At 43.9% G+C, this 12,420-nt stretch overlaps 1 protein-coding gene across 4 annotated transcripts in view; it reads right to left on the bottom strand.

Moving 5' to 3' along the window:
- The window catches only part of trim36 (tripartite motif containing 36), a 107,989-nt gene that overhangs the window by 45,464 nt on the left and 50,105 nt on the right, over positions 1 to 12,420 (bottom strand). For all 4 annotated transcript variants that reach the window (XM_078214643.1, XM_078214644.1, XM_078214642.1 and 1 more), the window contains one exon: positions 1,683 to 1,936. In XM_078214643.1, coding sequence (XP_078070769.1) covers positions 1,683 to 1,936 — 254 coding nt within the window. The remainder of the gene's footprint in view (positions 1 to 1,682; positions 1,937 to 12,420) is intronic.

Raw genomic sequence — 12,420 nt, 5'->3', positions numbered from 1 at the left:
ACCCCTGGTCAAAGCTCTTGGACCTGGGCTATGACAAAGGGTCATCTGGACTCAAAACATCAGCTCCTTTCTCTCCTTACAGATGCTGCCAGACCTGCTAAGATTTTCCAGCATTTTCTCCCTGGTTGTAAAGCTGTGATTAAACTATCAAGAGTTAGTGACGAAGCAGAAATTAAGTAGGAAGGTGAATCAAACAGGATTTTGGGAAAGTTGGAATAGGGCACACACATGGCATTAGGTCTACTGCTCATATAAACACAGAAATGGTTGAGATAAAGGAGACTACTACGTGTTTTGTTGTTTCTATGTAATTTTATAAGAAGTGCATGGAATCCTTACATTCACGCATTGACACATGAAGCAGATAGGAAATTAGTTTAATGTCTCATCTAAAGAATTGCACCTCCAACAAGCAGCACTCCTTCAGCACTGTACAAGAGTATTACCTGGTCATTTTAGTGCATCCGTGGGCTTTGTATCTGAGAGCACAAGAATATCGTGGCTTATCAAACAAAAGAACTTGGATTCACCATGATTCAGATTTAATGCTGAGTTTTCTCCCACCAACTCACCTGAAATTAGCGAAAATAGCAGCAGTAAAAGGGGATGCAATTGGGCAGTGTTACCTACCCTGTGTCAACAACTTAACCTCAAATTCCCTCCCTCCGTTAGCTACTTCTTCATCACCCATTGAAGTAAATGTCAATTGAGGAGCAGAGCCTTGTTTCCAGGCCCATTTTCCTTCCATTTTTCTTTGCCCCTGTCACTCATCAAGTTCGGTGGGCCTATCATGGTGCTCGGTTTAGAATGGCAGTGGGAACTATGGCATATGCTTCAGATTTTTTTTATTAATTTAAAGGATGTGGGTGTTGCTGGCTAGGCCACCATTTATTGCTCATCCCTAATGCCCTTGAGAAGAGATTGAAGAAGAGGGCTTACTGGAGGCCTTTGTTCCCTCCACAGGCTCACATGGTCAAGGCCCTTAGTCTTGGTTGAGGCCTTTGATCTCAGAGCTGTTTCATTTTTGGGACTCCATACTGTCACCCCTTCAGAATTAGCTGTGGAGCCGCCGTCTGGTAACTAGTGAGATTTCCACTGGGAGCCAATTAGAAATAGCTGATAAATTTGACTCACAAAACAGGAGAAAGGACATGGTAGTGGCACAACAATGGTTAACAGTCATATTTCAATCATTCCAAGATAGGGCCAGGAATATCTAGCTCTTTAAAAAATGACATTGTCACTATATTAGGAGTTTCCTGGCTCAATTCCCAGGAAAACGTTCTCCTCTCCTTCTATTCACTCATCCACATCACTCACCTCCTCAAAACAAATGGAAGCCTTGACATGCAGGTGAAGATGTTAAACTTATTGCAGAAGGTATTTTGAATCGCTTTGTTTCACACGGATTTTTAAAGGAAAATTAGGCACAAGTTGATGCAACAGGAACAAGCCATTGGAAATGGGACCAGTCAGACACAGCTCCTCAAAGCATAATCTCCATGCGAGAAAAATATGTTCTGGCAGATGCCAGAGCTACCCTACATGCTCTCAAACTCTGCTGTGATCGAATATTGTGACTTTACTAAAATTAAAGTTTAATATGCATTTCATAGAGAATATAAGAGATCCTATCAGTGCTATTATATGTACAGCAGAGGTGCAATTTCTTTTGGACCCACCTAGTGTGCAGTTGCTTTGCTGTCTGCACAAAGCAGGATTGGTCTGTTTCCTTCAGTACTTCTTGGGCATATCCAACGAGCCCACTATTTTCCAGCATTCCCTGATATTCGTCCATTTGGTATCGCAGTTTCTCCAGTCTGGAGGAACAATTGTCCTCAATTGACTTGATGAATTTCATTTTGCGCTCTTCCAGGATGCCACACAGCCTGTCAATCGAATCAGTTGCCTCTCTTTTTGCCCTTTCTCCATTACTCTGCAAAAAAATAACCAAGTAAAAGGATTGTGTTTAATCCAATATTTCACTCAATACATCCCATTTATATGCAGGCATATCAACTGTCGCATATTTTAACTGCGTTTATCAGGGAATCATAGTGACAAGAACCAGGGCAGAGAATGAAACTTCACTACATCGGAATTTAGGCTTAAGAACACATATGTTCCCATCATTTGTGCCCAGGGGTGTCGTGCCTTTAGACTTGCACATGTTCTAAAGTTAGCCTTTTGTTTACCAGCAGTCATTGACTTTATGGCGTTTGAGTTATGGAGAACAGCACTTACCACGTTTAGAAATTGATGCCCCATTTCGATTTTACAAAGTCAGTTTCAAGTTTCTGACACTGTGCCATCACATTTGAACATGCACATTGATGCTCTGCACCACCCAGCTCTATGACTGGACAGGTCGAACTGTCTTTATTAGATTGGAAACTAATGTTTTATTCTGTTGAATACTTTTGGCACAACCATTGCAATTTTAATGCATTTATACGCTTATGTATTTAGTATGCGTTCATACTCGCAGACATTCAAGATTAAACAGGCAACTGACAGTGATTGATGACTCCATTATATCCCTCACATTAACTCAGGAACTTGTGCTAAGGCGTGCTAAGGTTGTCTCAGCAACTTGACAAGGCAAGAGTTGAGAGCATTTAACACCACTGGGTGACCCATGAGTGATTTCCGTACTTGGTTCAGGAACCAATCCCCCATTGTTCCTATGGGAAAATCGGTTCTGACTTATTATATCTCAATGTGTGGGCCGCACGGTGGCAAAATGGTTAGCACTGCTGCCTCACAACGCCAGGGTCCTGGGTTCACTTCCGGCCCAGGTCACTGTCTGTGTGCAGTTTGCACTTTCTCTCCATGTCTGCGTGGGTTTCCTCTGGGTGCTCCAGTTTCCTCCCACAGTCCAAAGATGTGTGGGTTAGGTTGATTGACCATGCTAAATTGACCCTAATGTCAGGGGAATTAGCTGAGTCAAATGTGTGGAGTTACGGGAATAGGGCCTGGGTGGGATTGTGGCCGGTACGGACTCAATGGGCCGAATGGCTTCCTTCCATACTATAGGGATTCTATGACTTACAAGGAATGGGACTATGTGGCCTTTCCCAGTCCCACTGATGGTGGACCCCTACCATGGGTGCAAACAATGGGAAACCCTGTTGGCAGCGGAGGGACTGGAAGATCCCACCACCGGCCAATGGTGGGCTGCCTCTACCACCGCGAAACATGCTGTGTCGGGGGAGGGAGAGCAGAAAATCCCATCCATGGGTTTCAGGGACTAATTGTGTCATAACTCCAAGGACTGCCTGTATTTCCAAAGCCTGCAGTGTAACTTCTTGCCGGGGCTGAACCGGCTCAGTGCATATTTTCCTGATAAATTAACTGAATCATTCAGAGGTTTGTGTTAATGAGGAATTTACTATCACCTCCACCCTTGTTAAGCTATTTCAAAAGCACATTCCAGCTGTACAACTCATTTTAGAAACAACTAGAGTAGGTTCCTTCATGCTTTAGCAGTTTATTAGCCCTGTTTTCCTAAATCTTTTCTGACATATTTCTTTACTGGGGGGAGAGCTGTGTGCTCATCCACACGCAGCATGTTAGTGCTGGGTGGGTAATTTTAACTATTGGCAATGATGTGAAACAGGCTACGTTTGATCAGCCATCCATTATATCACTCCACTTCATTTTCCTTCCCATTACCTTCACATGTTTCCTCAACCACATTTTCATCAGGATTGCTGTTTAGGCCATTGAATGCCAAATGCAAACAGGCAGACACTATGCCCAATTATACCTGCAAATTGCAACTAGAAGACTAAAGTGATGCATCTGACAACTGTAACAGCTGGACCTTGGGTGTCAATAAAATGGCTGAGGTGTCCCTCTCAGTATTCAGTTACTGACCTCTGGTTATTCAGGTGAGAAATAGATAGCCAGCATTTAAAAATCCTTCATGTTATTTTTATTTTCTTGAAAAGTTTATACGATCATTAAAAACTGACAGATACAGCATGTTCTCCATCAAGAGAGTTGAAGATAAAGGGTGTACACTTTTATCTGAGTCAGGGTGGGGGTAAAAGACTACATATGGTTTATGGTGCTGATTGCTTTACCCATAATGTGCAGCAGAATAATAAACATTTGTCTGTCTTTAAAGCTTATTGATTTATTTATTTAAGAATTTGAGTAAGGCTGAAAAAAAACATGCTGTCGAAGCTTTTCACCTTGCACTCATCAGAACAGACACGAGAATACCAAATTTCAAAGGGAACAATAATTTATACTGCATGAGAAAAGGGTGCCAGGCATGTAGGTTGCATGTCCCAAAGACTATTTGATTGTTTCAAACAGCATGCCCCTTCGTCTGTTTGCAACAGGCAGAGTACTGACCATACTCAGTCAACCCAAACCTGCAAAGCTCAGCACATAATGTCCAAAGTTAGATGTGATTCTGCACTTGGACAACACTTACTGAACAATCCCGAGTGTGCTATGAAATACACTAACAACCAATTTAAGATTATCAGTAGATCTCAAATGTGCTTAATTATGCTTGCTAGAAGCTACATATATTCATATGCAAGGCCCTGTCCTCTGCAAGAAGAAAGAATATGTCCAGACATTGTGCCTTATTCAATTTAACAAAAGCATAGGGGATAACTGTTCCCTGTTGCATTCTCCACACTATTCAGAATCAAATTGAATTTAAACAAAATCTTGAGGGACAGTTGTTCCCTGGTGCATTCTCCATGGCAAAACCTTAACCAATCAGAATCCACTTGTCAACCATTAGAAAGTTGGGTCACATACATAAAAATTGGGGCTTTATTGCCCAATTATTATCCTTATTAAATGTAATCCCCTGAAAAAGGTGTTTGTCTGGATGAAAAGCACACAGGGTGACAATCCTAGAAGGAATATAGACACCCAACCATGGAGGCACTATTACCTCTGGGTTAAAGAGTTGTGAGTTTAAGCCTCAAAAGCCTGAAGACAAAAGCTAGGCTGACAATTTGGTGCACTTTCATATTTGCCTTTTGAATGAGGCATAAAACACTCTCAAGAGGATATAAACGATCCTGTGGCACTTGTCAAAGAGCACAAAATTCTCATGTCCCAGCCAACATTTATTCCACTATCAACACCACTAAAACAGATTCTCTGATCATTTATTTCATTGCTGTTTCTGCATCTATAATATGTGTAAATGGATTATCCATTACACCACTGTCTTCACTTCAAAAGCCGTTAATTATCTGTGAAGCACTGTAGAATGTCTCGAGGATGTTAAAGACACCTTCTTAAATTTGTTTTTAATGTGAAAATATTCATTCTTTTCCCATCTATGTGGTGTAACTGGAGCCAATACAAACCAAGTCAAATGCATTCAGGTAATTAGTCAGGACACTCATTAGTGGACACAAAATTTGAATGCATAGTTCTCACTATTTAGGGTACTGAGCAGTGTTCGAAATACAACCATACCATGAGTGCACACTTGAATTCCACCGAATTGCAAATTGATGTAATGCTGATTTGACACATGTGCTGCTAATGCTGTCCCATAATCATGCAAGCAGAAAAGCCCCTCCTCCCTCCCATCTCCCACCAGTGCTATTTAAAGGGATCATCAACTACTTACAGATTAGTTCCAGGTTGATTCCTACTGACTGCTGCTATAATGCTCCAAGTGTATAGCGCTGTCAAGAGTTCTTTAACATGTCTTATATCAATGAGGTGACATGTGTTGAAGGATTTTGTCCTGACTTCAAGGCTTTTGCACAAGCCAGTTTCATCCAGATACGAATGCATTAGTTCCCATAGTTGTCAACACCACACTTCTGTACCGCAGTGCAACCCAGATTGTGTATCAGTGACATATAAGAGCGTGAGAGAAATATCTGCAGTGCTTCTGAAACAACTTCCAGTTCCCTGGCCCAAACTGCCTCCTCTTCACCATGGATGTCCAATCCCTCTACACCTCCATTCCTGCATGGGTCCCAGTTGTGCCTGTCTCTTTATGGGTCGTGTGGAACATTCCTTGTTCCAGTCCTACTCCACCCCCTCCCATAACTCCTTTACTGGTATATCGACGACTATTTTGGTGCCACTTCATGCTCTCGTCTGGACCTGGAAAAATTTATCAATTTTGCTTCCAATTTCCACCCCTGAATCACCTTCACATGGCCCATCTCTGACACTTCCCTTCCTTAACCTCTCTGTCTCCATTTCTGGTGATAAACTTTCCACCAGTCTCCATTACAAACCCACCGACTCCCACAACTATCTTGACTACAGCTCTTCACACCCCACATCCTGTAAGGACTCCATCCCATTCTCTCAGTCCCTTCACCTCCGCTACATCTGTTCTGATGATGCCACTTTCCAAAATAGCGCTGCCAATATGTCTTCCTTCTTCCTCAATCGTGGTTTTCCACCCACTGTGGTGACAGGGCTCTGAACCGCGTCCAACCCATCCCCCGGACGACTGCTCTCACCGTCTCCTCTTCCTCCCAGAACCAGGATAGGGTCCTCCTTGTGCTCACTTTTCACCCAACCAGTCTCCACATTCAAAGGATCATCCTCCGCCATTTCCACCAACTCCAGCACGATGGCATCACTCAACACATCTCCCACCAGCAACCCCCCCCCCCCCCCCCGCCCCCTCCCCCTCCCCCCCACTACCCCCCTCCCTGGCAGCCTTCCAAAGGGACTGTTCTTTCTGGGACACCCTGATCCACTCCACCATCACACCCAACACCTCACCCCTTGTCCACGGCCCCTTCCCATGCAATTGTAGAAGGTACAACAACTGCCCCTTTACCTCCTCCCTGCTCACTGTCCCAGGTCCTAAACACCCCTTTCAGATGAAGCAGTGCTTCAGGTGCACTTTCAATCTGGTCTATTGCATTCGCTGCTCCCAATACGGTCTACTCTACATCGGAGAGACCAAACGCAGACTGGGTGACCGCTTTGCTGAACACCTTCAGTCCATCCACAAGCAGGACCCTGACCTTCATGTCATTTGCCACTTCAACACACACCCAGCTCTCCCATCCACATGTCCGTCCTTGGTCTTTTGCAATGTTCTAGCGAACCCCAACATAAACTGGAGGAACAGCATCTCATTTTCTAATTGGGCACTTTACAGCCTTCTGGACTGATCATTGAGTTCAACAACTTCAGAGCATGAACTCTCCCCTCCACCTTCACCCCATTTCCAAGTACTTTATTTCATTCTGTTTCTTATTTTCATCTCATTCATCCATTTTTATCATCCTTTTTTCTCAACTAAATTTTTCCACTTCTCCATTCCCACTCTCCTACTTGCCCCCCTCACCCTCACTCCCTCCCCTTTCTTCAGGGCAACTGTACCTCTTACCATCTGTACCTCTGTTCTGCCATTCACACATTCTGATCACTTAATGGACACTCTTAGCACCTCTCTCAACCTTCTTCATCCTCACTTACATTCCCTTTGTCCTATTATAGCCCCCCCACTCCCCACCCCCCTGATCCACCCAGCCTCATAATATAAATCTTTTCTGATTTTTTTTGCCTTTAGTTCTGATGAAGGGTCATCCAGACTCAGAACCTTGGCTCTATTCTCTCTCCACAGTTGCTGTCAGACCTGCCGAGATTTTTCAGCATTTTCTGTGTTTGCGCTGTGTGGACACTGCGTCCGTTCGGCTGAGAAACAGCTCCCCCGCCAGGTCCTGTTTTCTCAACATTCAAATAGTCAACATTCCAGGGGAGGACAAAGAAAATGTTTCAAAGACACACTCTGAAGGTCTTCTTGAAACATGCAGCATCTACATTAATGACTGGGAGGAGCTTGCTAACACTGTTCAAAATGGTGACATCTTGGTTCATTAAGTTGCATCATGCTTTGAGTGAAAATGCCTTAATGATGGGGCAGAGCCGAGACAGGGAAAGAAAGATAATGAACCAAGTCCTGCACTCCAGATCCCAATATCGTCTGGAACGTCCTGCCCAATGTGCACAAAGATCTGCGGGTCAAGAATCGGTCTGTTCAGTCACCTGATGACCCATGGCAGAAGCTTATAGCCCAGAGTGGATGCCAACCTCGAATTGAAGGACAGCTAATGATGACAAGCCATTCCATTTGGAATGCAACATGACTTGTTGAATGAACAGAGGCAACGCAGAGTGGGACAGATTCCTGGAAGAGGGAGGGAAAGGAAGAGGAGAAGCCTTCATTGCATGAATTCAACTCTTTTTTTGATATTTGGACCAAGGGTGTAATGACGTCTGGTGCCAAATGGCCTTGATGGAACCCAAACTGAGCACCAGTGAGCAGGTTGTTGCCGAATAAATGCTGCTTATCCACACTGTTGAGAGCACCTTCCATCGCTCTGCTGATGACCGAGAGTAGGCTGATGGGCTATATTGAATTTTTCATGTAGAGGGAACATACCTGGGCAATTTTGCACATTGTCAGGAAGATGCCAGTGTTGTAGCTGTACAGAAACAGCTTGGCTAAGGGTATGACTAGTACTCAACAGAGTGGGTGTCAAAATTTGCCATCATGAAAGCACAGCCTTTGGATAAGATGCTCTGTTGGAGAGGCAGTGCAGAATCGATGGGCTGAATGGCCTCCTTCTGAACGGTAGGGATTCTATGGTTTTATGATTCTTCACTTACAACTGTTGCCATTTTACCACTGCCTGTCCAGGTTTCAGTATTTGAAAAGAGAAAGGTGCAAGGCTACGGTTGAGGTGAAGGGAGTTGAAATGTGCAAACTGTAAATCAGAAGAGACTGTAAGACAAGTGGGATGCCAGAAAGATGCTCAGGTATGAAGATACTGTCATCTTCTATCATTTCAGCCATGTCCCTGGCACAACCTCAGTGGTGACTGCTCCAATAATAGCCAGCACCATCTCCTCCGGGGGTAAGAGCATGGCCACATTCATCCTCCACCTCTGAGCTATCACTGCCCTCAGCTGAGGGGGGCAGGGGATCAATGAGTGCAATTAGTCAGTTTCCCTGCAAAATTGAAGGTTTTCCTGCAGTGTTCAATATGACCTTATTCTAGAATAACACTGAGCTGGAATGATAACTCAAACTGCACATTAAGATAGGAAGGAGGTAAGAGAATAACTTAACGTCTCAATTTGGTAACACTATGAAATCAGAAATTGATGTGGCCAGTGCTAGCTTAAAGCATTCTTTTGACATTCCTTTATGTGTCTTAATTAAGGGTGTTAACCGCTTAAGGGAGTATCAAGTAATTAAAATAATTAGGTTAATACCTTCATTAAAATAGCAGAAAGGTTTTATAGGGATATGAACATGTCATTGGGCTGAGACTTTAAACTGAGGCTTTGTCTGCTCTGTCGGGCGAACATTAAAGATTCCAAGGAAGGCACCATTTTGAAGAAGAGTAGGGGAGTTCTCCCTCATGTCCTGGACAATATTTATTCCTCAATTAACAACACAAAAACAGATTATCTGGTCACTATCATTTGTGGGAGCTTGCTGTGTACAAATTGGCTGCTGCATTTCCTCCATTACAGCAGTGTCTATACTTCAGAAAATTCTTCATGTGCTGTAAAACACACTGGGATGTTCTGAGGTTGTGACAAGTGCTATACAAATGCAGTTTCTCTTTTTCTGTTAATGTTATCACTTTACATATGCCTTCAGTTTATGTTCCAAGTTGTTAGTGAATTACCAGCCATACTTTTCAATTGTCGAAAATGACATTAAATTAATATTAAGCCTGACAACATACAGCTCAATTTATAGAGCACTGATCTTCCTCATAAAATGTATGGCAAACCATTTTTACAAAGTTGACCAAATAGATGATGCAAAACGAAACAGCATTATATTCAATCATTCACTGCATTACTTTTGATGAAGGTTACACCTGGGCCGGAATTCTTCGGCCGTTCATACCGGCAGGATTCTCCAGTCCCGCCAGCAGTGCACTCCCGCCTGTGGGTTTCCCGCTAGCATGGGGTGATGTCAATGGGAATTCCCATTGACAGCGGTGAGACCTGAGAATCCCGCCACCAACAAACAACGCGCCACCTCCCGCCGGCGGGAAACATGTGGCTGGGAGGCTGGAGAATCTCATGCCTGATCTCTTTGATTAGACTTCCCTATAAACAGTGAAATCTTTGATGCAGCCTTTTTGCTTTTGAAGACAGAGCCCTTTAAATGCTTTCCCAGAGTGTGATTTTTATTCTGAATTAAAGAAATTTCATTGAAAATAAACATGCTGTTGAAGCTTTTCATTCTGTACTCATCAGGACAGAATCACAAAAGTACCAAATCTCAAAGGGAACAACAATTAATACTACATGAGAAGAGGGTGCTGATTCATTGGAAAGTTACTTTTTATTCATTTATGGGATGTGAGCATCACTGGCTAGGCCAGCATTTATTGCCCATCCCTGGAGAAAGTGGTGGTGAGCTGCCTTCTTGAACCACTGCAGTCTATATGGTGTAGGTACACTCAGAGTGCTGTTAGGGAGGGTGTTCCAGGATTTTGACCAAGCGACAGTTCATTTCCAAGTTAGTGTGGTGAATGTCTTGGAGGGGAACTTCCACCTGGTGTTGTTCCCATGTGTCTCCTGCCCTTGTCCTTCTAGACAGTTGCAGTTGTGGGTTTTTAAGGTGCTGTCTAAGGAACCTTGGTGAGTTTCTGCAGTGCATCTTGTAGCTGATGCATACAGTGAATCAGTAGTGGAGGGAGGGAATACTTGTGGAAGGGGTGGCAATCAAGCGGGCAGCTTTGTCCAGGATGGTGTCAAGTTTCTTGTTGGAGCTGCACTCATCCAGGCAAGTGGAGAATATTCCATCACACTCCTGATTTGTGCCTTGTAAATGACGGACAGGCTTTGGGGAATCAGGAGGTGAGTTATACACCACAGGATTCCTAGCCTCTGACCTGCTCTTGTAGGCACAATGACCTTCTTGTTGAAGATGGTTATTGACTGATACTTGTGTGGTGTGAATGTTATTTGTCACTTGTCAGCCCAAGCCTGGATATTGTGCAGCATCAGGAGCTGAGTGAACCCAAACTGAGTGTCAGTGAGCAAGTTATTGCTCAGCAAGTGCCACTTGAAAGCACTGTTGATGATCTCTTCAATCACTTTACTGATGACCGGCTCTACAATCTACTCTAGTAGACTGATGGGGCAGTAATTGGCTGGGTAGGATTTGTCCTGTTTCTTGTGTACAGGACATACCTGGGCAATCTCCCATATTGCCAGATAGATGCATGTGCTGTAGCTGTACTGGAACAGCTTGGCTAGGGGCATGGCAAGTTCTGGAACACAAGTCTTCAGTATTACTGCTGGAATATTGTCAGGGTCAACTGCCTTTGCAGTATCCAGTGCCTTCAGCCATTTCTTTATGTCATGTGGAGTGAATCAAATTGGCTGAAAACTGGCATGTGTGATGCTGGGGACGTCCACAGGAGGCTGAGATGGATCATCCACTTGGCAATTCTAGCAGAAGATTGTAGTAAAAACCTCGGCCTTATCTTTTTCACCCCCCACTTCCATTCCACATCCTTGATATTTGTGGAGCCTCCTCCTCCAGTGATTTATTTCATTGTCCACCACATTTAATGACTGGATTTAGCAGGGCTGAACAGCTTAGCTTTGATCTGTGGTAGCACAGTGGTTAGCACTGCTGCTTCACAGCGCCAGGGACCTGGGGTCGATTCCCGGCTTGAGTCACTGTCTGTGTGGAGTTTGCACGTTCTCCCCGTGTCTGCATGGGTTTCCTCCGGACACTCCGATTTCCTCCCACATTCCGAAAGATATGCTGGTTAGGTGCATTGACCCGAACAGGCGCTGGACTGTGGTGACTAGGGGAATTTCACAGTAGCTTCATTGCAGTGTTAATGGAATCCTTACTTGTGACTAATAAATAAACTTTACTTTAACTTTCTGTCTATTACTTGTTGCTTATGTTGTTTGGCACACAAGTTACCCTGTGTTGTAACTTCCAGGTTGACATCTCATTTTTAGGTGTGCCTAATGTTGCTCCTTGTATGCCCTCCTGCACTCTTCATTGAATATGGGTTGATCCCCTGACTTGGTGGTAATAGTTGAGTGGGGGATATGACCAACCATGAGGTTACAGATTTTGGTTGAGTATACTGATGGGCCACAACACCTCATGAATACCCAATCTAAAGTTGCTCAATCTGTTTGAAGTCTATCCCATTTAGCATGATGGTATTCTGATAGTTAGAGGTGATTCTGCGGTGAATGCCCAGGTAACCGTTAACTGTGGCTCATTTCCATGTGCTAGAAGCTACATATATTCACACACACGGCCCTATCCTTTGCATTCAGAAAGAATATGTCCATGCATTGCACCTTTTTCAACTAAACAAGAGCTTGGAGGGGGCAGCCATTCCCTCGTTCATTCCCCTTGGTAATACCTTCAGAGTCAACTCG

Source organism: Mustelus asterias, chromosome 6, assembly GCF_964213995.1.
Source record: "Mustelus asterias chromosome 6, sMusAst1.hap1.1, whole genome shotgun sequence".
Taxonomy (NCBI): domain Eukaryota; kingdom Metazoa; phylum Chordata; class Chondrichthyes; order Carcharhiniformes; family Triakidae; genus Mustelus; species Mustelus asterias.
The sequence above is the reverse complement of the archived record's forward strand: the minus strand, read 5'-3'. Positions and strand labels throughout refer to the sequence as shown.